The sequence below is a fragment of the Mustela erminea genome, chromosome 20 (assembly GCF_009829155.1).
Source record: "Mustela erminea isolate mMusErm1 chromosome 20, mMusErm1.Pri, whole genome shotgun sequence".
In the NCBI taxonomy this organism is placed as follows: Eukaryota; Metazoa; Chordata; class Mammalia; order Carnivora; family Mustelidae; genus Mustela; species Mustela erminea.
The window spans coordinates 25,030,218-25,058,171 of NC_045633.1; the positions used below are offsets into that span (position 1 = coordinate 25,030,218).

The 27,954-nt window shown below is 49.8% G+C and overlaps 1 protein-coding gene across 18 annotated transcripts in view; it reads left to right on the top strand.

The window, feature by feature from the left end:
• SUN1 (Sad1 and UNC84 domain containing 1) overlaps positions 1-27,954 on the top strand; it is a 54,912-nt gene that overhangs the window by 1,345 nt on the left and 25,613 nt on the right. For 9 of the 18 annotated variants that reach the window (XM_032327733.1, XM_032327730.1, XM_032327734.1 and 6 more), the window contains exons 2-5: positions 22,193-22,381; positions 23,706-23,890; positions 25,413-25,439; positions 25,551-25,748. In XM_032327733.1, coding sequence (XP_032183624.1) covers positions 22,266-22,381; positions 23,706-23,890; positions 25,413-25,439; positions 25,551-25,748 — 526 coding nt within the window. In that variant the 5' untranslated portion in view covers positions 22,193-22,265. Of the gene's footprint in view, positions 1-12,180; positions 12,258-12,697; positions 12,841-15,150; positions 15,248-20,793; positions 20,819-22,192; positions 22,382-23,705; positions 23,891-25,412; positions 25,440-25,550; positions 25,749-27,954 lie in introns of those variants that run through there. The other 9 variants (XM_032327735.1, XM_032327749.1, XM_032327750.1 and 6 more) reach the window with 4 other exon arrangements.

Sequence of the window (27,954 nt, forward strand, 5' to 3'; positions counted from 1 at the left end):
CGCCTCCATTTCATGGGACATTGTGTAGTTTTTCTAAGTCTGGAAGCTCAGGAGGGTTAGTTCTGGGGCATTTTCTTGCACTGTTTTCTTGGACACTTTTCTTGTTTTACTTTTGTTTTCTGTGTGTTTTGGAAATGCTTTTACTTGGGACTTAGCCCTTTTGGTCCCTGTTTGTACTTTTTAAATATAAAATATTTATCTCTCCCATTTTCCATTTTTGTCTTTTCATTTCACTTTGTAGATTTCCTCAATGTTTTTTTTTTTTTCTTTTATTTAGCATTTTATTTTGGTCATCGTATTTTAAATTTCCCAGAGCTTTTTTGGAGGTTCCTTTTTTCCTCTAAAATTCAGCCATGTTTCTTTCTTTCTTTCTTTCTTTTTTTTTAAATTTTTATTTATTTATTTATTTATTTGGCATACAGAGATCACAAGTAGGCAGAGAGGCAGGCAGAGAGTGAGAGGGAAGCAGGCTCCCCACTGAGCAGCTCCCCACTGAGGGATGGGGGGGGGGCTTGATCCCAGGACCCTGGGATCATGACCTGAGCTGAAGGCAGAGGCTTTAACCCACTGAGCCACCCAGGCGCCCCTCAGCCATGTTTCTTATTTCGTAGACACGGTAGTGGCTCATTCTCTTCTTCCGTGACCTCAGTTTTTGCTTGCTTTGGCCTGTGTTCTGTGACATGTTGGGTGATCCTGGTTGAGCACATTGGAGAGCAGGACCCTGCCCGCTCCTGTGGTAGTTCTGGGCTGATAGGGAGGGGCATTACCTTTATCCTTTATTGGGCATTTTATTCTCTCAAGGGCTTTCCAGTCTCCTGCCTAGTTTTCCAAGTTGAGTAGAAGAGTGTGGTTGTGGCCTTCAAAAGTGAGTAAGGAAGTGCTGTTCCTCTCCCTTTCTAGGAGGACATCCTGGGGCTTCAGGATTCCCCTTATCCTCTGCTATAGAGACCCCTTGGTGTTTGTTTTTTTGTTTCTTTAAGATTTTATTTATTCCTTTGAGAGATAAACGGAGAGAGAAGCAGACTCCCTGCTGAGCAGGGAGCCCCACGTGGGTCTCTGTCCAGGACCTGGGGATCTGGGACTTGAGCTGAAGGCAGATGTTTCACTGGATGAGCCCCCCCCCCCCAGACCCCTGGGTTTTATTCTGCAGTCTTTCCTGAGGGAAGGCAGGAAGCAGCTGGTTGACGCCTGCCAGCTAACCACTGCTGTTGTGTGACTGGTGCAATACACAACATAAAATTTGCCCCTTTGATGGGTCTGGAGGGGCCAGCCCTCATCACGGTCTAGTTCCAGAATGGTCTGTTTCGCCCGTTAGTGGAAACCCCATACCCGTCAGCAGGCACTTCCCCGTTGCTGCCAGCCTCTGGCCCCACTAACCTCCTGTCTGTCTATGAGTTTTCCTGCTCTGGGTTGTTTTATAGACGTGGATTCCTACAGTATGTGGCCTTCCGTGTCTGGCTTCTTTTACTTAGCATAATGTTTTCAAGGTTTATTCATGTTGTAATGTATCAGAGCTGCATTTCTTTTTTTGGCTGAAGAATACTGCTTGAATATACCACAGGTTTTTTTTATCCGTTTATTGGTTAGTGGACATTTGAGTCATTTCTACTTTTTGCCTATTAATGAGTAGTGCTGCTATGACCATTTGTGTACAGGTTTTTGTTGGAGTACATGTTTTCCCGTTTTTTGGGTATGTATCTAGGAGTGGGGTTGCTGGATCATATGGTAGTTCTAATTTAATGTGTAGAGGAACTGCCCGACTGTTTTCCACAGTGGCTGCATCACTTTACAGTCCCACCCGCTGCATACAAGGTTCTAGTTTCTCTATATGCTCTCTTGCATTCACTATCTTCTTTGCTTTGTTTTGGCTTTCTTTTCTTTTCTCATTAAGATTTTATTTATTTATTCGAGAGCTGGTGGAATTGGCAGATGGAAAGGGAGCTAACAGACTCCCTGCTGAACAGGAAGCCTGAATTTGGGGCTAGATCCCAGGGCCTGGAGATCACGACCCAAGCTGAAGGCAGATGCTTAACCAACTGAGCCACCCAGGCGCCCCTCCATATGAATTTAAAGATTAACTTTATCGTGTTTGCAAAGAAGGCCATTGGAACTTTCATAGAGGTTGCATTGAATCTGGAGATCTCTTAGTAATCTTATACTGCCATGTTTCAAAATATTAAGTCTTCTGGTCTATGAACAAGGGAAGTCTTTCCATGTATTTTTCTTTAATTTCTTTCAGCAGTGTTTTGTAATTTTCAGTGTACGAGCCTTGTTCTTTCTCGGTTAAATTTACTCTTTAAGTTTGTTTTTCTTTGGGATGCTGTGGTAAGAGGAATTGTTTAATTTCATTTCCAGATTGTTCATGGCTATTTTATAGAAATACAACTGATTTTTGGGTGTTGATCTTGTAACTTGCATCTCTGCTGAATTTGTTAGCTTTTATAGTTTTTTTTTTTGTTTGTGAATCCTTTATTTCTATATATGAGATATGTCATCTGTGAGTAGAGATAGCTTTACTGCTTCCTTTCCAATTGGAGGTCTTTTGTTTCTTGTTCTTGCCTAACGGCTCCCGCTGGAACTCCAGTGCCATGTCGAATAGCAGTGCTGGAAGTAGGCATTCTTGTTTTGTTCTTGATCTTAGGGGGAAGCTGTGCGTCCTTTCCCACAGAGGATGATGTGAGCCGTGGGTGTCAGTGAATGCCCTTTATTGGCTTGGAGAAGTTACCTTCTACTCCTACTTGGTTGAATATTTTATAATGAAAGGGTGTTGGATTTTGCCAAGTGCTTTTCTGCATTGATTGAGGTGTGATCATGGGTTTTGCCTAACTGCGTTTCAGTGGACTTTCAGTGTTCAATTCCTGCTGTATTTCGGTTCCAGTCTCCACCCTCCCGTCCAGATGGAGTCAGGTGCCACTATTGTAACCTTTCGGGGGTTCCATGATGACAGTTGGACCATTTCTCAGTGCTTCTCCTTGCAAGCTTGTGACTCAGCTTTTTCTGGCTTAGGTGTGTTTTCGTTAATTTGCATTCTACCTTCCAGGTTTCTTGCTGTTGTCTTTTCTTGGTTTGGTTTTGATCTGTGGCTGTGTGCCTTTAGGAAACAATCTCATTTTAGGAGGGGTATCAGAAGAGAGTGGGAGCTACCATCTTTGTTCATTGTACCATTTTCAACTGGAAATTACTGGGTGACCTATTTTCAGGGAACACTGGCGTTTGATGGAGTGTCTGCTCATAGCCATTGGTTCCTGGTTCTGAATTTATGATGATCGGATGATCTCCAGATTCTGAAAGTAGAGCCAATTTGAATTTGCTCACAATTACAAACGCCAGGCAACAGTTTTTGGTAGAAGAGACATGGGAGGGAACCATCTTTTAGCCCTGCATCTCCTGCTCCCACCTGAATATTTTGAGGGGAGGCAAGAGTGCGGGGAGTCATGGCACCTATGAGACCCACTGAGATGCAGGGGTGGTCGGCCTGAGCACCTGGTGGAAGGTTACGCCCACATGTAGGCTCCAGGGCACATGGGAGCCAGACAGTGGTGGTGTCCCAGCAGGAGTGCTGTGGGAGCCAAGCTGCAGCCCCATCTAGTTCACTGGGGTAACCGTGCTCCTCCTTTCTTGCTCCCTCCATTCCCAGATTTGGAACTCATGGCTGTTTTGGCTTGCTGACCCTTCTTGATTTCGGGTAGAGGAGACTGAACCTAGGATGTGCTTTTGAAACCGTTGGCTTGCACTGGGTCAAAATGAGCAGGATTGGCAGATGGGAATACAGAACATGGCCCTGCCGCTTATGCTGTGTTTTGTTGGTTCTATTTCGTTAAGTGACTTGGGTCATTTGTTAGGCAGTTTTGCAGTTTGAATCACATCTGAAACTAACCATGCTTGTTATCTGGGTGCCTTGTTGACCATTTAGTCACAGGTGCACTCAGCGAGTGGTCCTGGGTTGCACGTTTTAGTTTAGGAGATAAGAGCTGTGCAAGGCACACTTCTTGATCTTTGTGCGTAATAGGAGTGCGGGTCCTTGATGCATATGGAGAGCGGTAAAGTATAGGTGAGTGGCTCCCCATGGGGAAGGAGCCGCTTCCCCTGGGGACATGTGTAGCTTGAAAACAAAGGTGTGCTTTGCCTGGTTGGTTTGTTTTCCAGTCGTTGGCAGTATTATTGGATGATGTGAGCTACATCTAGAATATGGAAAACAGATCAACTTGATGAGTTCTTCACTTGCTACCTATGCTGCAGAGCTTTTCAGGACCAGAAGACACCGATTTTGAGCCTGCTGCTTCATGTTTGTGGGGACAGCATGAGAAGGGTTATTGAGAACTCGTGTGGATTAAGCGTTTGCAGTACAAATAAGAGCCTGTGATTGCTGTTTCTAATTCGCATTCCCAGTTATAGGTGGAATAAGACACAGCTGACACAGCTGTTCTGATCTGATGAGCACAAGTGAGAAGCACTTTGAGTCTGTTAGGAGATAGAATAAGGGGGCCCAGGTGTGCACGACCCTTCCTGCTTATCACACGTTTGTATCGCTCTCGGCACGGTTTTGCCAGGTGTGGTCACATGAGCAGCGGAGGCTGGATTTTCGGGTGATAGGCAAAGCGAGGAACCCGCACAGCAGTGAGTTCTCCCCGCTCTGCAGGCGCCTACACGGTGTTGATCTGTTGAAGTGATGTTCGGGGGCCGCGCTCAGAGCGCAAGGTCTCCTCAGAGAGGAAGACTTGTTAGTAAGTGGTGATTACGGTCTCCGTGGAGTGATGAGTGCTGGAGGGAGCACTAAAGCGAGCGTCTGACTTGGATGCGGGGCTGGGGCTCCAGGAGCGCTTCCTGCACGTGGACTCTCAGCTGAATTCTGAGGCTGAGCAGAAGATAGCCAGGAGCAAGTGGGGTGGAAAGAGACGGAGGGATGAGGCTGGGAGGATGGCCTCCCAGCCAAGGAGGGAGCAGAGGAACTGTGTACCTGGGGTCAGAAGAAAAGGGCTGTCTGGGTCCAGGGCCTCAGTGAAGCTGCCCTGTGGATTGCTGGGAGATGGAGAGGATAAGTGGGACGTCTGGATGGAGGGTCTGGTGCAGGCTGCCTCTTGGGCCCTGTCTGTGGGTGCTAGGGAGCCATGGTGGGATGCGAAGGCGGTGAGGTGGTCCCTCTGATTGTAGACAGCCCCTCCTGGCAGTATTCTAGCTAGAGGGGGCAAGGCTGGAGGGCAGGAGCTAGTCAGTGCTTGCTGGAAGCTGGCAGGAGATGGAGCAGCAGGGGGAGCCGGAAGGCAGAGGGGGTGACCCCCTGGGAGGGGAGGGCCAGACTGATGGGTGCGCTGGATGATCCCGGCAGACGTGCTCAGCGTGCACTCCTGATGCTTACCTCGCTGTACGCGAAGGACTCAGGGACGGATGAGGGACCCAGATGAGCAGTAGAATCCATAGCAGACTGTTGGCATGTTGCTGGGTTGGAGGGAGCCTTTCTGAGCCAGCGGGAGAGGCGGGAACCTCTGGCAGTGCAGCCCGAGTCACTAGAGACTGCTTCCGTGACAGGCAGGGGTGTCCCAGACACGGATGAGATGCGTACGGTCAGCCTCCCGTCAGACAGTAAGAAAAAGGCAGCACCCCCTCTCTTCTTCCCACGTCGAAGTCGTCACACTGTCCGGCCCTACAAGGGCCAGGAGGGGCCCCGTCAGCCGTGGGAGGGGCCCCCAGACTCACTGTGCAGTGCTACTGTGGGATGGCCCTCCGCAGGGACAGCATCTCGCCATGGAAATGGCGTCGTGGGCAGCCCCTGTGACTGCCGCTTGTGAGGAGATGGAGTGCGTTCCGGGTTGAAACAGACACTGTGCAACCCTGTGGTCATGCTTTCTGGACTCTCAGAACGAAGACCTTTTATGTTCACATGGACAGAATAAATAATTTGACTTTGGGCTTCTGCTGAAATACTAGGATAATACCACTATCAGGCAGTGGGTGTTTTATTAAAAAGATCTGGGGCACTTTTGATCAGGAGAGGTAAGCATGTGATAACTGTTTTCTCTTAGGAGTAATTATCTTTCCTAAAACTCAGAGCTGTTCTCTTCTGTAAACAAGCCCATCGGCCTACCTCTCCTGCTGTTGTCTCATCATTTCCCAAAAAAGGAAGGAAACACCCGGCCTTGGCTGGACACTGTTTTTCAGCACAGACTTGCTGCTAATAACTGACTTTGAGTATTTTTATTCTGTGCCAGGCAGCACCGAGCAGGTTGGGTACTCCCTGGCTGACCCTCCAGTAACACTCTGGGCTTGGGCGCTGTGGAGACTCCTGTCGACGGCGCCCGGAGGTGTGAGGACCTTGTCCTTCCCTTCTGTTCCGGGTTCTCCTAGCTGGGCGACAGAGCCTGAATGGAACCCGTGGGTCTGCCTGCCCATACCTCTTCACGGATGGAGAACAAAGAAACTGTTTGCGGAAGATAATAGTTACTGGATTAGTTGTTGAAATTATAAGGCTAGGGGCGCCTGGGTGGCTCAGTGGGTTAAAGCCTCTGCCTTCGGCTCAGGTCATGATCCCAGGGTCCTGGGATCGAGCCCCACATCGGGCTCTCTGCTCTGCAGGGAGCCTGCTTCCTCCTCTCCCTCTGCTTGCCTTTCTGCCTACTTGTGATCTCTGTCAGATAAATTAAAAATCTTAAAAAAAAAAACAAAAACAAAAACATATTCCTGTATGTGTGTGTGTATACGTAAAACATGTAGCGTTCTGTGAAGCTTTCAAGTATTTTTGTTTTAGTCATTTGTGTCCAATTCACTGTTTTACTCAGTTCATTTTTAGGGTCCTCACTTAGTGTAAATCACAGTTTTTTGTAAACATTGTTTTACTGCTTAAGATAAAAACAGATGAACACCAGTTTTCTATTTTTTATGGTAGAAGTAATTACATTGAGTATGACATTTGGAAAACACTCATTTCTAACCCAAATTATTATCTTTTTTATGGTCTTACTTAGACCAGATTAAGATTTTTTTGGTTATGTAGACAAAGATAACTGATGTCTTTGTTAGTCTCTACAGTATTTAGGTTTAACAGGATTCCTGTTGAGCGGGACAGTTACATTAAGATGTGGTTCTAGGGTGGTGGGCACCGAGGGGGGGCACGTGGCAGGATGAGCCCTCGTGTCGTCCGCAGCTGATGAGTTGTAGCTAATGCTACGCCCTGTGTGGACCACCTTGACCTTATATACAGTCTTGAAAGGAAAAAAAATTAGTTCTAAGTTTTAAAGGGCCACCTTGGCATTTTACTTTGAAAAGTAACCCTCTTTGCAGAGGACGACAAAGGAAACAGCCAGGGCAGCCGCCCTCTGGGTGATAAGGATCGGCCCCAGGTGATAGAATGTCGGCCCCAGGTGATAGAATGTCGTTTCTGCTGCGAGTGCACTTGGCCCTGGGACCTCTCTGGAAGGTCTGTTGAGCGCCCACTGCTGGCCGGTCACGGGACCACAGGAACCCCGTGCTAGCCGCGCCCAGTGTCCCAGAGGGACGACGGCACCCTGGCAGATGGCGTGTCTGGAGCTGTGCCAAGTGCTGGGGGAACGTTCTGGCTATCGCTGTCCCCTTTGATGGCTTCTGTCCCCGAGGACGGGTTATGGGCAAGAGCCACAGGTTCTGACGTTGGCCTCAGGGGGACCCGCAGCAGGTCCTCTGTGAGGATTTCGGATCATGAGGTGGCACTGGCCTCTTCTGCCTGGGCTCATTCTGTTTTAGCCACTTTGTCAGTGACCAAATCAGCTGAAAGTTTGATTTGTCACCTACCCATCTCTGTAAACCCAGTGCTTTGTGCACTGTTCAATAAAATATAACTGTCGGGGCGCCTGGGGGATCAGTCGGTAATGCATCTGCCTTTGGCTCAGGTTAGGATCCCAGGGTCCTGGGATTGAGCCCCACATTGACTCCCTGCTCGGCGGGGAGCCTGCTTCGCCCTCTCCCACTCCCCCTGCTTGGTTTCCCTCTCTCACTGTGTCTCTCTCGGTCAAATAAACAGATAATGTCACTAAAAAATAAAAAAATGTATTGTTGACTAGGGAATGCTACTTGGGGCCTCCAGGGGTAAAAAGGAGGTTCCTTTTTCCAGTGTTTCTTAAGAACAGATAGCATTTCCTAAGAAAATATTGTGTGCTAATATTATTTCAGAGATGTTAGTTTTTTCTGTGTCTTTGGCTTTGCCATTTCCTCAAAGCTCTGTTTTGTTTTGTTTTTTTTTTAAGATTATTTATTTATTTATTTGACAGAGAGAGATCACAAGTAGGCAGAGAGGCAGGCAGAGAGAGAGAGAGAGAGAGAGGAGGAAGCCGGCTCTCTGCTGAGCAGAGAGCCCGATGCGGGACTCGATCCCAGGACCCTGAGATCATGACCTGAGCCGAAGGCAGCAGCTTTACCCACTGAGCCACCCAGTCAAAGCTCTGTTTTTAACCCTTGTGTGACACTTGTAAGTTTTGAGATTTTTCAGGCACGTTTTCTAGATTGTTAACTAGATTAGTACAGACATTCTAAATAGAAAAAATTCAAATTGTATGTGCCCACAGCACTAAAATTCATTCTTGGTTAAAATATTCAAGAACCAAACAGCTTTATATTTTTATCTCTACCGTATGATGACAGTATAGCAGTATGTACTCAAGGGGCATTGAAGGAGAAACCTCGCTGGGGTGCCTGGCTGGCTCTGTGGGTTAAGCCTCTGACTCTTGATCTCAGGGTCGCCAGCTTGAGCCCCTCATTGGGGAACCTACTTTAAAAAAAGAATCTTAACTCTGATTTTATAACTTTCTGTAAACTTTTAAAATTTTTACTTTTTTTAAAGGTTTTATTTTTTTCATTTGCCAGAGAGAGAGAGAGAGAGTACAAGCAGGGAGAGCAGCCGGCAGAGTGAGATTCTCAGCTGAGCAGGGAGCCGGATGTGGGACTCGCTCCCAGGACCCCGGGTTTATGACCTGAGCTGAAGGCAGATGTGCCACCGACTGAGCCACCAAGTGTCCCTAACCATTTTTTTTTTTAAAGATTATTATTTATTTGACAGAGATCAGAAGTAGGCAGAGAAGCAGGCAGAGAGAGAGAGAGAGGAGGAAACAGGCTCCCTGCTGAGCAGAGAGCCCGATGTGGGGCTCGATCCCAGGACCCTGGGATCATGATCTTGAGCTGAAGGCAGAGGCTTTAACCCACTGAACCTCGCAGGCGCCCCGCTAAACATTTTTTTAGATTCTGATTTTAGAACCCTACTAAGAATTGCATATTTGTAAAGGTTCTTAAGTCCTCAGGTTTGTAACTGAAGTTCAGCCTGAACAGAGGTCCTCTCCTCCTCCTGTGCTTGCCAGCCTGCATGTTCTCTTAGCTGCAGGTAGATCGAGGTACAAGGAGACACTGAGTGATCTTTTCTGCTTGCAGATGCTGCACTCAGCCCTGTGGCCCCTAACGTGTGCTTTTCCTGGTTGGACATGGCAGCTCCGTGCCCGCCCTGAAGAAGCTCTCTTTCAGGGGTGCTTGGGTGGATCAGTGGGTTAAAGCCTCCCTTCGGCTCAGGTCATGATCCCAGGGTCCTGGGACTGAGCCCCGCATCAGGGTCTCTGCTCAGCAGGGAGCCTGCTTCCTCCCCTCTCTCTCTCTCTCTCTCTCCCTCTCTGCCTGCCTCTTCCCCAACTTAAGATCTCTGTCTGTCAAATAAATAAATAAAATCTTAAAAAAAAAAGAAGCTCTCTTTCACCAGGATGGAGGAGGCGCCCTTGTGCACTCTGCCCAGACTGCCCAGGCAGGGAAAGTCCTGCCCTGGGGCTCTGGACCTGGGGCCTGCAGTGGCCCCTCGTAAGGTCCTAGCAGCCAGAGCAGAGCACTCTGAGGACAGTGGAACCTGGACAGGGCCCCTCTTCTGTAGCACATGCATTTGCAGAATGTCAGCCTCAGATTCTTTCCAGGGTTTTCTGATGCCATTGAAGACATTTTCAATCTGCCTTTTTTTTTTTTTTTTAAATTTTATTTATTTATTTGACAGAGATCACAAGTAGGCAGAGAGGCAGAGAGAGAGAGAGGAAGGCAAGCAGGCTCCCTGCTGAGCAGAGAGCCCGACATGGGGCTCGATCCCAGGACCCTGGGATCATGACCTGAGCCGAAGGCACAGGCTCTAACCCACTGAGCCACCCAGGCGCCCCTCAATCTGCTTTTTTATCTACTGTTGTATGAGTGCAACTCAGCTTTCCCTTGAGTCTCAGGCTGGGGCCAGTAGAGTCAGGGCCCTGATACCAGCAGGAAGGCTGTGGTGTTCGGGGGATGGACATGGAGGCTGGGAGCAGCGTTTTGAAATTGCTCAGTGCTCCCGTTTAGTTATCAGTGGATCTAGAACCCGAGTTGCACGTTTGCTGTTGGGAGTTCTGGCATGCGTCTGACAGGTCCGGGCTGACTTCCCACCTGTGGGCTCCTGGTAGAGCTGTCCATGTTGCTGGTGGTCTTTGCCTTTAGACCTGGGAGTGAGTTAGATCTCCATCTCAGCGGTTGCTCACTCAGAAGAAAAGCAATGTTGAAAGGATTGAGAGCACAGCTGTATAACTCCGTTCTACCAGGTGTTCAAGCTCACTTTTTTTTTTTTTTAAAGATTTTATTTATTTATTTGAGAGAGAGGCAGTGAGAGAGAGCATGAGCGAGGAGAAGGTCAGAGGGAGAAGCAGACTCCCCGTGGAGCTGGGAGCCGGATGCGGGACTTGATCCCGGGACTCCGGGATCCTGACCTGAGCCGAAAGCAGTCGTCCAACCAACTGAGCCACCCAGGCGTCCCTCAAGCTCACTGTTGAGCATTGTGTGCCAGGCACTGCCTTGCACACACGATTTCATTTCATCCTTCTTGCCACCTTATTTCATTTTCCTTCTCTGTATTTAATGTGCACGTTTCATGGAGGGAACTGAAGAGTGGTTTAAGTATTAGGGTTAGGGGACGGGGGAGGGAAAATGGGAGAAAGCAGGATCAGTGGAGAGAAGCACCGGGTAAATTCCAGGACCGTTCACCATCACATCCAGGAACTCTGCTGCAGTGAGCGTGGAAGAGAGCAGCCCATCATCCCTTCCTTCGGAGACTCTGGGTCCCGCCTCTTTGTAGTTCTGCTTTGTGGGTGTTTGGTCCTCTAGTGCTTCTCCAGGGGAGAAGTGGTTTAAATGTCCTGTGGACTAAGCTGTGGCTAGAACACACCCCTGGGCCACAGGTCAGGCTCTGCATATGGCTCTGTACCTGGATGCACTTCATGTGGTCCGAGGAGTGAAATCAGAACTACTTGGAAGAGGTAGGCGCGTGTTTACTGGGCCTGGGCTGTAGCAGCTGCTGAGTGCCTATCGTGGTCCCCTCTGCACGCCCTCCACTGTCCCCTCCTGTCCTCCTTTCCTCCAGAGCCACACTGCCTGGTGTGCCTTCTAGAGTCTGGTGTCTTTCTGCACTGGTCCTTTGGAGGGTGTCCTCTCTGGGCATGTTATTATGTCCATGTCTCCTCTCCTGGCCCATTTTACCAGGAATCTGCCACTGTCTGCTGTATCTCCCGGTTCTCACCGGTTACGTTTTTGATGCAGTCGCTGCTGGAATTCTGTCATTCCTGGGATCCCATGATAGCCAGTGGCTGTGCTTGCTTCTTTGGTTGGATTTATTTCAGTGACAAGAAATTCAGTTTATTTATTTAGGAAATTTTTTTTTTAAGTAGGCTCCATGCCCAGAACCAGACCCCAAACGGGGCTTGAACTCATGACCCTGAGATCAAGACAGGAGCTGAGATCAGGAGTCAGACAGTCAACCAACTGAACCACCCAGGTGCCCCCAAATTAAATTAGCTTTTAAATTGTGGTGTAAGGCCTACCTGAAACCTGGCTAGAGGTGGTATGGTTCAGCCTTGTCATCTGGCTCATTGATGGGAAGAACCAGGTTGAAAAATGGGGCTGTAGTTGGTCTTACACCTCCTGTTAGCTTCTGAAAACACCATTAGAAACTAACCAGAATCTCTTTCAGGTGGTTGAAAATGTGAGAACATATAAATGTTAACTTTTTAAATGAGTCTGTGAGTTCTTACACAGGGCTTCCTCAGGCTCTGAGCTCCCCTTCTGTGCTGAGTCATGGGCTGGAGCTCCTGGGTCCTCAGCGGCCTTGTCAGGAGAGCTGGCCCCCCCCGCCACAGTCTGCTAGTAGGGGCGGAGCTGGGACCGGAGCCCAGATCCAAGGACTCCGCCCTGTCCTTAGCAGCAGGCTCTAATGTCTCTGTGTCCTGGTCTTGATCTTGGAAGTGAATGCTCAGGTATTGGCTTTAGGGCTTCTGCCCTTGTTTGTTTGTAATGGTGACCTCTGTAAACTTCAGGGATGTGGTCACTAAGGGTGTGTCAGACACCAGTTGTAGCACAGTTGGTAGAAATTAGTGATTAGGACAGCTTTTTGCTGGGGTTTAACGTTGGTAATGCAGGTGTTGGAGAATATTAAGTGGGAATGAAGTTGGGAAGTTGGGGTTCCATTAATCAGTGGGTAACTAATAGGGAATAAGAACCTAGTCCATGGTCACCTCTGGAGAATGAGGATAGATATGGGGCATTTACAGTGTCCCTCTCCCAGGCCTTTCATGGCTGCCTGTTGAGTGAATGCTCAGCCCACAGTTGTCAGGAGCCTTTGTGACGCGGCTGGGGTGGAGCTTGGGCGGGGGGGGGGGGGGGGGGCGGGGGGGCGGCTGTCGGTCCTCTAGGCCAGGTGCCAGGGAGCCAGGCGTGCCGGGAGCCTTGCTGGGAGGGAACGTGGCAGGAATGCGCTTGGTTCTGCTGTCCTGCTGCCCCTGCGCCTGGACTTGAGCGTTGGCTAGAGTAGGCCCTGGGGGAGATTAGGCAGGGGAGCAGGTGGGCAAGCACACGGGTAATGCCATAGTGTGTTGATCTGTGCGGAGACGTTGGCGTGTGCACTCCAGTGCCACGGAAGGCTGAGGAGCGCATGTTAAAGGATGTTTCACGGGCAAGTGGCTGGGTCTCTGAGAAGAATGAGGAGTGGAAATGAGGAGTTTTGTGGTGTTTGTTGAAATTAGTAGTTAATATTTCTGTGTTTAACTCCATAAAGAACATCCGTGGAGCCCCCAGGTGGCTCAGTTATGCATCTGACCGACCAGGCATCTCCCCTCCGGTCTTGATCTCAGACTTGTCAGTGTAAGCACTGTGTTGGGGTTTGCACTGGGTGTGGAGCCCACTTAAAAAAAAATTGTTTTGGACTCTTTCAAAGAAAATGGTGTGAATCAGAGTACTTTTGGTTTAGTTCCGAGAAAATAGTCATTTACACATAAATATTTTTTGTCCATGCTGGTTTTTATTTTTAATTTTTATTCTGTAGATTTTTCAGTAATAGGTTATGAACCATTTCACTACCGTGTGTTTTTTAATTTTTTTTTTAAGAGATTTTATTTATTTGAGAGAGAGAAAGCACGAGTGAGGAGGAGGGAAAGAGGGAGAAGCAGACTCCCCACTGAACAGGGAGTCCGATGTGGAACTCGATCCCAGGACCCTGGGATCGTTACCTGAGCCAAAGGCAGAAGCTTAATGGACTGAGCCACCCAGACGCCCCTGCTTATTTTTAATTTGGTGTGTGTGCGTGTATGTGTGTGTGCGTGTGAGAGACTGTGTGAGAGAGAATATTTTTAGCCAGAGGAAAGTTTGAGTCATTCCAAAGAAATTTAGATGACAATCTGAAAACAAAACTTTTTTTTTTAATTAAAAAAAAATTTTTTTTTTAAGTAGGCTCCACACCCAGTGTGGAACCCAACATAGGGCTGAAACTTATGTGAGATCAAGACCTGAGCTGGTATAAAGAGTTGGACACTTAATTGACTGAGCCTCCTGGGCACAGCAAACCATTTTTTGTTTGTTTGTTTATTTATTTATTTATTTAAGATTTTATTTATTTATTTGAAAGAGACAGAGTGAGAGAGGGAACACAGGCATGGGGAGTGGGAAAGCAAGAAGCAAGTTCCCCGCCTACCAGAGAGCCCGATGCAAGCTCAGTCCCAGGACCCTGGGATCATGACCTGAGCTGAATGCAGAGGCTTCATGACTGAGCCACCAGGCGCCCCCAAACCTTTTTTTCCCTTTTTAAAATATTTATTTATTTTTAGAGAGAGTGCATGTGCACTTTGGGGAGGGGGGGGGTCGGGGAGAGGGAGAATGGAATCCCAGGCAGACTCCTCACTCTGAGGAGGGAGCCTGACTTAGGGGCTCAATCTCACAACCTGAGCCAAAATGAAGAGTCAGACGGTTAACCAGCTGGGCCACCCAGGTGACCTAAAAAAATTTTTTTTTTTTTAAGATTAAATTTTAAGTAGTCTTTATGCCAAATGTGGCTTGAGCTCAAAACCCTGAGATTGATTGGACTGAGCCACCCAAGCAGCGCCCCAAACCTTTTTAATTAAAAGATAATCAGTGTTCTTTGGGGGAAAAATAAAAGTGTAAGCCATGCCTTCAGCTCATGTGTCATTCAGCCTGCAGTCTTCTTGTTCGGCGGTGCATGGGCAAACAGCATCTAGAATGAGTGCTTGACCGTGGATTAGGAGGCCGTTCTATTTTATTTAATAACAATGAAAACTAGGGTGCCTGGGTGGCTCAGAGGGTTAAGCCTCTGCCTTCGGCTCAGGTCATGATCTCAGGGTCTTGGGATCGAGCCCCGCATCAGGCTGTCCGCTCAGCAGGGAGCCTGCTTCCTCCTCTCTCTATGCCTGCCTCTCTGCCTACTTGTGATCTCTGTCTGTCAGATAAATAAATAAAATCTTAACAAAAACAAAAAACAATGAAAACTTAGTGCTGGAGAATGAGAACATTTTGATGCCTTTAGGAATTTAAAAAGACATTTTAAAAAGGGTCTGAATCACTCCCTGGTTTTTGGAAAGTGCCCCAATTGTCATAATTATGAGTGAGTAGTCTAGGGTTTTCCCTTTCACTCCTGTGGATTTGTCATTCTAGGGAACTAAACAGAAGGACTTCTAACTATGAGAAAATTTTGTCTCCTTTGCCTAACCAATAAAAGCAACGACTGTTAGTTTGTCTCACTCAAACTGTGGTGGTGATGTTTGGGTCCCCAAGTATGTGCCCTGGGTTGGCTGCAACAGACAGACTTGTCTGTGTGTTTCTACCCTGTTAACACCCTGCATTGCTTTTTCCCCACTTCTGCAGTATGACTTGAGGCCGTGACCATGGATTTTTCTCGGCTTCACATGTACACCCCTCCTCAGTGCGTGCCCGAGAACACTGGCTACACCTATGCCCTCAGGTGAGCGCGCTTGCATCCGTCCTCGTCCTCGTCCTCTGTCACCTGTCTGCTCATAAAAGCCAGGGAGGGCCATCCCCTCCACGGGAGCTTCTTGCCACTTGCAGCCAAATGCTGTCTTTTGAAAGGGAAAATAACTGCCAAGTTCCTATGGTACTGCGGCTTTAGGAGACTGCTAAACCACCATGGAGATGGTGAGGTTGTTTTGAAAACTAAACGTTCTGGTGACTCAGGGTGAGTCATTGCCCATGTCCTGTTGTAGACCCCACCCAAGTGGCTGTGGTCTCCCGGGTAAGTCTTTGTGGTTATGGGTAGGGTTTTGCGACTGGTATTAATGGCGGGATATTTGAAATTAACAGAAATAACCTGGAAAGTGATTTGCCTTTGAGAGGAGGAGGTATCAGAACAGAATTGTCCGGACGCCTGGGTGGCTCAGTGGGTTAAGCCGCTGCCTTGGCTCAGGTCATGATCCCAGGGTCCTGGGGTCAGGTCCCGCATCAGGGTCCTTGCTCGGCAGGGAGCCTGCTTCTCTCTCTGTCTCTGCCTGCTTGTGTGCTCTCTCTCTTTCTCTCTGACAAATAAATAAATAAATAAAATCTATTAAAAAAAAAAAAAAAAGAACAGAATTGTGATGAAGCCCCAGGTCTCAGGAGTTCCTGCAGCTCCGCATTCTGTGCTGTTCCTGACCTGATACTGAGGTCTGGGAGGCCTGGCTAGTTTACCGGGTGGGAGGGGTCACGGAAACGAGGCTGAAGCCCTGTGCAGCTTGGCCTAGTGCCAGACAGCACAGCATTGGGCGGGGCCTCCAAGGCACACGAGGAAAATGCCTTTGTGAAGTTTTCCAGTGGCTAATCTTCTAAAGGATAAAACTAGAGTAGAAACTGTAAGAAAACTGGAAGGTATTTTAGCAAAGGTACTTTTTTTTTTTTTTTAAAGATTTTTATTTATTTATTTAACAGAGAGAGAGAGATCACAAGTAGGCGGAGAGTCAGGCAGATTGAGAGAGAGAGAAGCAGGCTCCCGCTGAGCAAAGAGCCCGATGCAGGGCTCGATCCCAGGACACTGAGATCATGACCTGAGCCGAAGGCATCGGCTTAATCCACTGAGCCACCCAGGCGCCTCTAGCAAAGGTACTTTTTAACTGTGTTAGTCAAACTTCTTATTTGATAATTGGAGTGTTTAGTTCACAGTTTTAGATTATGTCACCTTTGACTGTTTTTGTCAAGAGTCCTGAAATATTTTAGAACAAAGGGAGTGGGCCGACTCAAGTAAAACTATTCCTTACTCTGTATTGTAGAGTGTAAAAATAATTACTCCTGGCAACTTATTTTTAGTCTTTAGAACCTGTTTTAAATATAGGTTTTTAGAAATGCACGTGTGTAGGTCTCCCCTTGGGGACGTGGCCCTGTGAGTTTCAGCACTACCACCATCCCTCCCACCACCCCCCTTCAGGTAGACACGTGCGTGGGGGCCATGGGAGCAGAGGAGAAGTAAGCTGAGGTGTGTGTGGTTCCTGTGCTGGGCTGTGAGCTTGGACTGTGTCTGAGGGCAGTGGGACCCAGGGAGAGGTTTGAAGCCAGGAGTGGTATGACCAGGCTTGGGCTCAGAAGGGTGCCGAGGCCGGCAAGGTGGGTAGCGGGTTAGGGGACGGGAGCTGCTCAGAGACCAGGTCACTGGGGAGTGCTGGGCAGAGCAAGGGTGTTCAGAGCTGGGGGCTGTGGGAGGGGCAGGTCCCTGTGTGGGCCCCAGGGTGCAGATGGGGGAAGGGAGGGTGGGGAGAGCAGAGCCCTCAGCAGGAGACTCTGTAGGACTGGGGGCGGGGGCGGGGTTGTAGGCAAGAGGATGGGTGGCAGTCTCTGATCTGGGCATTGGTGTGGCATGTAGGGCTGTGCCCCGGTTGCTGGGGTGAGGGGGTCAAATGGTGAGGGGGCAGCCGGTGGGGGGGTGTGGAGCACAAGGCTGAGGCTCACACGCATGACTTTCGCCTCTTGTCTTTCCACTTGTACCTCTGTATCCCCTTTGAAACCTCCCCATCACCCAGTTCTGCTGGAAGCTGGGGGTCCCCACAGTCCCCAGCCACCTGGCCGCCTTGGTGGGTCCTTCCCCTCAGTGCTGGGGACTCTGCATCCCTGGCCGACAGCTGTCCAGCATGTCTTCATTGTGGTCTCCGTTGTGCGCATGGAGGATCCGCCAGCATCCTGTGCGTTCCAGTTACTTAATTAAAATATTTTTCTACCGTGGAGATTGCCATTAGTGTAAAAGTCTGGGGGGCAGGAATAAGCCCTCTGTTTTCCCCCCAGTTTCCATGCTTCTGGCACTAGGCCTCTCCCTCCCTCTCCAAGATGATACTTGAAAAACAATTAGCCAGAATACTAATATCACACCCAAAGCTCCTAGTAGTTTTTAAATTTTTATTTATTTTTTAAGAGATTTTACTTATGTGGGGGCGCCTGGGTGGCTCAGTGGGTTAAGCCGCTGCCTTCGGCTCAGGTCATGATCCCAGGGTCCTGGGATCGAGCCCCGCATCAGGCTCTCTGCTCAGCAGGGAGCCTGCTTCCTCCTCTCTCTCTGCCTGCCTCTCTGCCTACTTGTGATCTCTCTTCCTGTCAAATAAATAAATAAAACCTTAAAAAAAGAAAGATTTTATTTATTTGACAGAGAGAGGGAACACAAGCAAGTGGAGGGGCAGAGGGAGAAGCAGGCTCCCCAGATAGCAGAGAGCCCTATGTGGGGCTTAATCTCAGGACCCTGAAACCATGACCTGAGCTGAAGGCAGACGCTTCACTGACTGAGCCCCCCAGGCGCCCCAGCTCCTAATAATTTAAAACAACCCCTGGTACCTCTGTAACACACCGGAGAGTCACTGCTCAGTTTCTCAGATCTTCATCTTTGTTTTAAATCAGCAGGATTCTTGCATTTTCCCTAAGTGTTTGCCTCTGAAGTTCTCCTCTGGGTGTTCCTGTGAGCTGGTGGTTAGATCACCAGAGGTTGGATCAGTGCGGGGCTTGTGTGTGCGTTGGCAGGACGACACCCTTCCTTCCTAGCAGGGGAGGCCTGGCATCTGGTTTGGTGTCCCTGAGGAGCCCCCAGCTCCACACACGATGGGGATGCAGCTATGGGGACACTGACTTGAGCAGGAGGCCGAGGTTCTCAGAGGCCCGCCCCCCGGCCCCTGCAGAGACAAGGAGACCCCGCTCAGGTGGCAGCCCACACTGGAGGCAGTGGTCTGACTGCCACCCTGTGCTACCACGGTCTCTGCCACAGACGCCATGAGGCCACAGTGTGTCGAGGAGGGTCCCGAGGACAGGGCTATACCTGAGAATGCAGCTCCATGGGAGTTTGCGCAGACACAACCTGAACACAGCAGCGGGGGGCAGGAGTTGGAATGAAACGCGTTGAGTGAGTGTAGACAACGTTTTAGCCAGTGTGGCTGGTTAGAGAAGGAGAAAGGGCCGGCCCTGTTGACGTTTGTTTTTTCTGGCACGGTGGGCACAGATGGGAGGGTGTCTACATGCTGATGGTTGGGGGCCACACAGAGGTTGCAGGGGAGGGAAGAGGCACCAGACAGAGAAAGCTCACCCGGAGCACACAGATGGCCGTTGGAATGGCGCGTCTGCTGTTGCGGGGAAGGAAGAGGAAAGGGCCACAGGAATGGGAGTCATTCCCTATGCTCGCCTGAGAGGGGCCCGATTTCCTGGAGAGGAGGAGGGGCAAGCCCTTCTGCACCCTACAGTAGAGGTGGGGTGAGGCGGGAGCGCACTGCTGTGGTTTCCAGGGGTTGGCAGCTGTCTGGTATAGGGGCACAGCTGGGTTGGTCCTGGGGTCCCCACTGCTGGGACCAAGAGGCCAGTGGGCTGTGGCAATAATCCCCAGGCAGAACCCAAGTGAGGCTGAAGGACCCTTGTAGCAAAAGATCCCAAAGGGCGGGTGATGGATGGTTGGCTCAGGGGCGGCCGCAGGCCTCACATAGAGAAGAACTGGGACCCATGGGGGTTGGGGCAGATTCCTGTATGGGACTTGCTCTGCGCTGTCCCCCTGCCCAGCGGCCGAGCTGCTCTGTGATGATGTTGCAGATCTGGAGGGGGTTGGCACCACCAGCCGCGCGGCACTGGCCGGCCTTTACAGCTCGCGGCTTCAGCCTGTGGTACATTGTTCTCTAGTCTTTTAATTAGAAGTGCATCTAAATAACTGACATTTCTAAAAGAACATTTCATTGATAAGGGACCCAAACTCCACTCTGCTCTGAGGGATTAGGTGTGTCATTATCTCCGGGGTGTCTGTACTCGTCCTATATACTAGTTATAATAATGGGCTGTGACATGACGCTGGCTGAGGGGCTGGCTGGGCTGGGTGCCTGGTGGCTCACATCTCCTGCAGATGTTTGCACCTTTCTGCCCAGCTCTGGGCCCATCTGCCTGCAAGAACCTTGTAGGAATAATGGTTGGGATCCCAGCCTAGGGTAGAAGGGCACTCCTGGCTGGTGTGGCCCTGGGACCACAGCCCTGGCGTGCATCCAGAAGGCATCATGTAAGCACGGAGACCCAGACCAAGTGGCCTGTGTTAGCCCTGTCTCCGGGGAAAGGTGGCCCCACAGGTGTGTCCAGACTCAGAACCTGGAATGGCTGGCTGTTCCCTCCTTCCCTCCCTCCCTCCGAGCCCTCCTGCTTTGGAATTCAGTGTGCCCACCTCAGACTGAAAGGGCCTGAGGCCCCATCTGCTTTCTGCTCCAGAGGTAACCACTGTGAGCAGTTTGAAGGCGCCTTCCCGCTCTCTTCTGTGCCTTTCCCTACCTGTGTGTGTATACGAATGTGGGCTTCTGGTTTTTTTAAGGGGATAGACCATTCTTTTTTTTTTTTTTTTTTTAAAGATTTTTATTTATTTGGGAGAGAAAGTGTGTGTGCATTCATGAGTTGGGGGAGGAGCAGAGGGAGAGGCAGATTCCCCGCCGAGCAAGGAGTGCGAGGCAGGACTGGATCCCTGGACCAGACACGTCGTGAGTCAGAGGCAGTTGCCCAGCTGACTGAGCCACCCAGGGGGTCCCTCTCTTTTTTTGTTTTTTGTTTTAAGAAGGCTCTAGGCCCAGCGTGGGGCTTGAACTCACGACCTGGAGATCAGCGTGGCGCACGATCCACTGAGTAAATGTCCCGTGTGCTTCTGTTTTATAGTTTGTTGTAACATAAATAGAATGATACTAGCGTCTTTTCCTTTTCTGTTTAACAGTATGTACAGATCTCTCATGATCATGTTACAGAATTTAGGCAGATGTAGCCTGGCTCATTTAACTGTTCCCCTGCTGGTGGACAGTTCCCAGTTGTCTGCTGTTGTAACACTCCTGTATTTGCTTCTTCTAGGCCCTTCTAATCACACTGACAGGGTTTAGAACACTCTTTTGATGGCCAAGGCATTCCAGGTTCTGTGTTGGAATCCTGGGCCCCCGTCAGACAGCCGCAGTGTCGCAGGCTGGGGCCTCCAGAGCCCGTGAGCTGGGCTGCATCCTGTCAGCTCACTCACCTACCGAGTTCCGTGTTTGTCTAGAGTGGCCAGAGTCACACCTGTTTTGGGGCTTGGACAGAGGTGGATGGACTTGGATATCATTGTCTTCTGACATTCAGGTTTTTCATAAATGGCTGTCCTTAGATGAAGAGGAAGAGTGTGCTGGGGGAGGGGACTGGTCCAGAGTTACACAGTAAATTCTGACTGGAAAGAAGAGAATTTTCTTAAACTAAGATTGTACTTGTATAAAATATTTTTGGAAGAAGAGTATAACCCATACTTTAGATTGTACTCAAGTTCTGCTTCCGTCCTTGCCGTGTGCTCAGCGTGGGTGAGTGTGGTATGTCTGAGCCCCTGCCCCAGCCTCTGGTGAGAGTGAGGAAGGGGTGCTTCCTGAGGCTGTTTGAGACCCCTTAGTGCATGTGGCAGGTGGGAGCAGCTGGTGTTTACTTACTGCTGGTTTGCTTGAAAAGTTTTCAGTATCAGATCTAATATATTTATGGTGAACGTGATTCTGAAAATACTTTTTTTTTTTTTACTTTGATATAATATAAAACATAAGGCAAACTTGTCCTTAGCTTGCTTCCTTTGCTTGAGAGCCTCATGGTTTCTGATGGTTTCTAGATGCTCAGCCCAGCCTGCTCTCCTGAGTGGGGCTGTTGTCCTTCTGCTTCCTGGATGCTTCCCTGTGGGTAAACAGACCTGCAGGACAGGGGCCCCCCTCCAGCGGGGTAGGCAGCCCCTCCTCAGCCTCCAAGTTTGTCTCTTGCCCGCTTTGCTGCCCTCTTTGGCCAGGAAACCCTCAGCCCATGCTCCTCTGCTCACGGCACCATGCCTGCAGAGCGTGGCTCATCTCCAGCTGTAAGTGTGGGGTGCTCACTGGTGGGAACCTTGCAGTCGTCAGCGGGATGGTCTGGGCAGATCAGGAAGTACACTTCCCTTCCCAGGGGAGGCACAGGATAGATGCTTAGTTAAGGCATCTCAATTTGGAAGAACTTTCTAACAGCACAAAAGTATGCATCTTTTAGTTGGAGATGATTATGTACAGGGGTATTGAAGTGACTTTGTGACCAGCTTGTGTCTGGCTTCCTGGTGAGTTAGTTGCGTACGGCACAGCATTCTGCCGCTTTTCTCCCTGTGGGGTTAGTGGTCCTGTGGTCACCATGTCCTTAACTGCTCTGGCAGGCATAGAGTCTGCTAGTAAATGCAGTCTGACTCTTTAAGGATGTTGACGTAGTTCCAGGTGGAGGTTCTCGTGAGCACGTCCTCACACAGGTTAGGGTTAGCTCTAGACTGAGATATTTGGGTACTTGGAGCCTCGATCCCATAGATGCTGTGGCCAGAGTGTGTCTGTGGTGAGCAGATCAGTACCCGTTGTGTTCACTCTTTGGTGAGGAGGATGTTTCAGAAGTGGCTGTCTGCATTCTTCGTCTCTGACCGTGTTTTTCCTTCCAGTTCAAGCTACTCTTCTGATGCGCTGGCTTTCGAAGCTGAGCACAGACTGGACCCCGTGTTCGATTCTCCAAGAATGTCCCGCCGTAGTCTGCGGCTGGTCACCACCACGTGTGCTGTGGAGGATCGCCAGGCTGGGGATGCTCATTCCTGCACCAACAGCGCTGTGTCCCTGAAGGACCGCGTTGCCAGGTGAGCGCTGCTTCCCGTGTCCCCTGACATGCTTGAATGCCGTGCGAGCGAAGTGAGCAAGCTTTCAGGTCCATGAAATCACACTCTTGTGTCTAAGGCTGTGTGCGTGCACATGCACACACATGCCTGAAGTCGTAGCCCTTCTTCGGGACAGTGTGGCTTGTCTGGTGCTTGTGCAGGCTAAGGTTGCTAGCTCACGGGCTCTTTGCACCAACAGCCGGCCTCCGGCGTCATCTATGGGGCCTTGCCTTACCAGATGGTTGAGTGGCGCTGAGCTCTGCATCGTTAACACTTGGTCTGTTGATTGAAATCTGTGTGACCTAACAGACGCATCCATGAGGTTTAGCTGTTCACTTCTGATCGTGATTGCGTTCACTTGATTTCTGAGCTCTCCGTGTGCCTGTCACACGTGCATACCCAGGAAGACGCAGTGTGCGAAGTCTTCCTGCCATTTCAGGATAATGTTCTGTTGCTCATGTAAGAATGATGAGTTTCCCATCTGAATGGTCATCTTACGCTCAGACTGGGGCAGTCCCTGTGAAGACAGTGGTGGAAGGCCAGCTTGCAGCTGGGCCGGGCACTGGCAGCCGAGGCCGCGTGTGCCGCACACTCACTGTGGGTTACGCAGAGCACAGGAGAACGGGACTGCACCTCCGCAGACTCAGGACGTGTGTTGGAGAGCGCCAGTGACTCCCTGTGTGTGCCCTAGCGAGTTTGTTGTCTCCCCTGGGGCAAGGCCCTAGGCGGTATCCGGGCACTGCATACTCCGGTTAAGAGCACGTGGCTGTGTCCTGGCTCACTCCCTCCAGGACAGAGTCGTCTTATCCAGCCTGGTGCTGACATTAATGAAGTTTGTCTTCAGTGGTTTTGTTGTCTATGCTGAATACGGGTACACAAAATGAGGCTGCAGCCTTTCCTTGCTGTCCTTACTGCCGCTCCATCTTTACCAGTGAGTGAGAAATTAAGCGGGTATCTGTGTGAACACGCTTGTTCTGGAAAGGGGAGTTAAATTTATAAATCATAATTTTTATTTTAACTTATTTTTATTAGATTATTTTAAATTTTAACTACTTTTGGGTCGTGAGGCCTAAAATAATCTGAAAATTGTCTTGTGTGTACAATTTTAGAAGCCGCTCTGACCCCAGCTTCAGGTTTCCTGTGTTAGATCAATGGGTATTTCATTACAGCAGAGAAGACAGAAGAAAATGGCCTTAAAAACACTCTATTTGTTTTTAGAGATTTTGTATTGGTAAAATAGAATTCTTTTGTATTTACCATAGGAAAGAAGTCTATAAACTTGTTCCTTTTATTCTTTTCTTCTTAGAACAGTAAAACAGCGCAGGAGTGCAAGCAAGCCAGCTCTTAGTATAAACCATAGCTCGAGGAAGGCTGTGTCCTGTGCCGCAGGCCAGAGTGTTGCTAGCACGCTGTCAGGGGCGGCCTGCCTGCGGCCTCCCGTGCTGGATGAGTCTCTGATCCGTGAACAGACCAAAGTGGACCACTTCTGGGGTGAGTCATCTGCCCCTTACAGGGTAGGAGAAACAGCGGGAAGGCCCAAACTTTCCTCCAGACTCAAGTGCAGAATGTAGGCAGTGTCTTATAAACCCCGGCTGCTTCTGCTGGCTGTGCTCGTGCACACTTCCTGGCGATGTGAACCAGAAGTGGTCAGGACGTAATCTGGGCGTGCTGTTTCCATAAGATGGGGGAGCACGGTTGTTAAAAAAAAAAATTCACCTGTGAACATCAGGTTCCAGACAGCTCTCAGCAGCAAGGCAGACAGTATTTTTGTCATTAGGAAGCACCCCACATGGATGAATTAACTCTAGGAAGCAGTGTGGCTCGTGAACCTTCTTATCTGAGGCAGCGGCTGTGACCCTGTCCTTGCCGTGGGTTGGGTGGCAGCCACAGGATATACACCTGCTTGCTTGGTCCTCTCCATGTTTTGGTCGGCCCCCTTGAGAAGACCAGAAGATGCAGATCAGCTCCCAGAAGTTTGTGTGCTCATTTGGGGCAACCTTGGGATTGCTGCTTGCTCCGTTTGGTTCGGCTAGCCACGGTGGTTCCCAGGCGACGCCAGAAGCAGAGGGTGCTGGTGGGGCTTCTGCCTCTCCGTACCCGGGTCTTGTCTTTGTGCCCCCTCTCCAGGTGTGTGTGTGTAGGTATGGGTCTGCGTGCAGGTGCGTGTGAGCACAGGTGTGTGCAGGTGCATGTGCGTCTGTGCAGGTGTGTGTCTTTGTGCAGGTGCATGAGTGCAGGTGTCTGCAGGTGCACGTGTGTGTGTGTGCATGTGCCTGTGCAGGTGTGTTTTTGTGAGCACAAGTGTGTGGGGGTGTGTGCAGGTATAGGTGAGCACTGGTGTGTGCATGTGAGCATAGTTGTGTGCAGGTGCATGCGTGTGTGTGCAAGTGCAGGTGCATGAGTGTGTGTGCAAGTGCCTGTGCAGGTGTGTGTATACGTGTGCATGAGGACAGACATGTGCAGGTGTGTGTGTGCAGGTACATATGCAAGTGTCTGTGTGCAGGTACGTGTGAGTGCAAGTGTGTGCAGGTGCTTGTGCGTGTGCAAGTGTCTGTGTGTAGGTGTGTGTGAACACAGGTGGGGCTGTGTGCAGGTGCCTGTGAACACAGGTGTGTGTGAGTGCCTGTGCAGGTGAGTTTTTTGTGAGCACAGGTGTGTGTACTTGTGCAGCAGGGGGGCAGGTGGAAGTGCAGGTGTGTGCCTGTGCAAGTATGTGTGTGCAGCTAGATGTGCGTGTGCTTGCCGATGTATGTAGCTGCATGTGAGCACAGGCGTGTGTATGTGTGGAGGTGTGTGGAAGCGATCTTTCTGGAGATGTGCTTTTATCTTGAATCAGAAGATGGTGTCTATATATATCTCAAGGAGTTTCCATTAGTTGCAGGCGTTTCAGGAAATAAGTCTTGACTGTTGCCAACATGCTGATTATTAATCATTGTACCTTTAACTTTTGGTGTATTTGGGCTTTGTTGTGATAATTGGGGGTCATAAGCAAACGTGTGTGTGTGTGTTTTAGGTCTTGACGACGATGGAGATCTTAAAGGTAACTATTTTAGTCCTTTTTTTCTACCCACTTTTCAAGATGGAAGTTTCTTTTTTAGGTGTCTCCAGATGGTGATAACACTGGTTTCCTCTACTTTTTTGTGAACTTTAGGTGGAAATAAAGCTGCCACTCAGGGAAACGGGGACCTGGCAGCAGAAGGCACCAGAAGCAACGGCTACACGTGCAATGACTGCCTCCTGCTGTCCGAGCGCAGGGACACTCTCACTGTGCACTCGGCCCCCCATGGGGCGTCACCGAGGTTGTACTCAAGGAACATGAGTCAGAAACAGGAGTCTGTCTCTTTGAAAGGTTAGAAAAAGATTTCATGTCCAAACATTTCTACTTTTTTTTTTTTATAAACTTGGTTTTATAGGGCTCTTGACATCTTTACTGTTTCCCGTCATTGCTTGAACTCAAAATTAGTCTGATAAAATTTTTTTTTTTTTTTAAGATTTTATTTCATTTGAGAGAGAGAGAGAGAGTGCACAAGCAGGCAGGGTGGCAGGCAGAGGGAGAGAGAGAAGCAGGCTCCCTGTCAAGCAAGGAGCCCAATGTGGGACACCATCGCAGGACCTGAGCCGAAGGCAGCCACTCAACTGACTGAGCCACCCAGGCGTCCCTGTCTGATAAAAATTTTAAAAATATACCAAAAATGAACTTTGTTCCTATTTATCTATCCTCTTTGAATTTAAATTTTTTTGTTCATAGTTTTGTGCCTGGAGTGTCTGAAATTCTGTGAATTTGAGCTTCAGGTGAGCAGAGGCAGACTCTCCTTCAGGGAATCCTGGTGGCAGTGTGTGGCCACTTTGTTTTCCCACAGGGTCATGGGTGCTCCCGTGAGTGGGAGAACAGCTTGGTCGCGGTTCATGCCCATGACATGAGGAGCATGTGGTCTCTGTGGTTACATAAGAGTCCGTGAGCTCAGGGTTCCTCAGGAGTGTATGGTGTTATCGTGGGGAGTCCTCATGGGCCTGTGGCCTGTGTGCCCGTGGCCAGTTCACTAGCCGCGGTGGGCTTCAAGGCCTGGCTGCACTTGCTTGAACAGAGGCCCTCGGAAGTGGCTCCGGATCCATTGGGCTGCCACAGCTTTTGTAGGCTGGCCTGCAGGCCGTCCCCCTGGGCTGGGTGCTCGCTGCCTCTCCTCTTTGCCTGGGTCCCCGGGGAGAGCATAGCAGCAGATCCCTGTCCAGGTTCTGTTGCTCGGCCAAGACATACCTGCTGGCTTGGGCACTCACGCCTGTCCATGACTCCCTGTCTTGTGATCATGGAAAAGCCAGGGAGCCCTGGTTGCCTTGTCTTCAGCGCCCCCCCCCCCCACATCTGTTTAAGCCAGTCTGCTTGGTCAGGCTCAAGGGCATAGTCAGGTGGGCAGGGATCCAAAAGGGCGGACATGCCGTCTGTCACTGTGTTCCTGGCTGTGTCCTCCATGTGAGGGCATTCAGTGTTTTTCACATGACTATTTCAACGTCATGCAGGACGGTAACAGGACTAAAAGTTATTTCCATCTTAGTGTCTCATCCTTGTGGCTCGGTTTTCTGGTTCTTCTACTTTGGGTTATTGACACTGTTGGCATTAATAGATCAAAACAGGGAGGCAGGAAGGGGAGGGGGCAGAGTTGGTCTGAGGAATTCGTTCCTGGCACCTTCTGGATTGTGGCAGCCAGCATCGCAGAGCCCTCTCTGGCTTTCCCTGGCCTGCGCCCCGGCCCTGCAGTCCTGTTGCTCTCCGTATCTTCTATACTGGCACACTGGGCTTTAGCTGGCTCAAGAAGCTCACTGGTAAGTGATGGAGCTGGAACCTGGAGCCAGATGTCAGGCCTCCAGGGTGCTCTTCCCGAGGCGCTGTGCCACCTCCTGAGGGCTAACCATTTGGGTGGAGCCCAGGAGCCAGGCCCGGCACCCAACTGTACTGTATGCTGCTGTCAAACATACCGTGTGTCTGGCTTTATGGAGGCTGTGTTTTGAAGCATGCTGTCACCAAGAGGAAGATAGTAAAAGCATGTTCCACCAACCGTAACCTCATGCGATATCTGCTGAAGTGAGCATGTGTAGAGATACTCCCTGCTTTCCTGCAGCCTCTTGCTCGCATCTGGTAGAGGTCACCTCTGTTTGCCAGCAGCCAGCTGTCTTCATCCTGAGGCTGTGGGTGGGTGTTGATGGTCTGAGCTCAGCTCAGATGCAGTGGGCCAGACGTGGTTTTGGGAGTAGTCTCTGGACATCTCTTGTACTTTTTTGCTTGAATTGGTCTTGATTTTTTTTTTTTAAGATTTTATTTTTTTTATTTATTTGACAGAGAAAGAGGGCAAGAGAGGGAACACAAGCAGGGGGGGAGTGAGAGAGAAGCAGGGTTCCTACCGAGCAGGGAGCCCAACGTGAGGCTCGACCCAGGACCCTGGGATCATGATCTGAGCGGAAGGCAGATGCTTAACAACTGAGCCACCCAGGCACCCCCTGTTTTGAATGTTCTTGGGAAAACAAGCTATATTTTTACCTACTTTGGGCCTCTGTGCTTATCC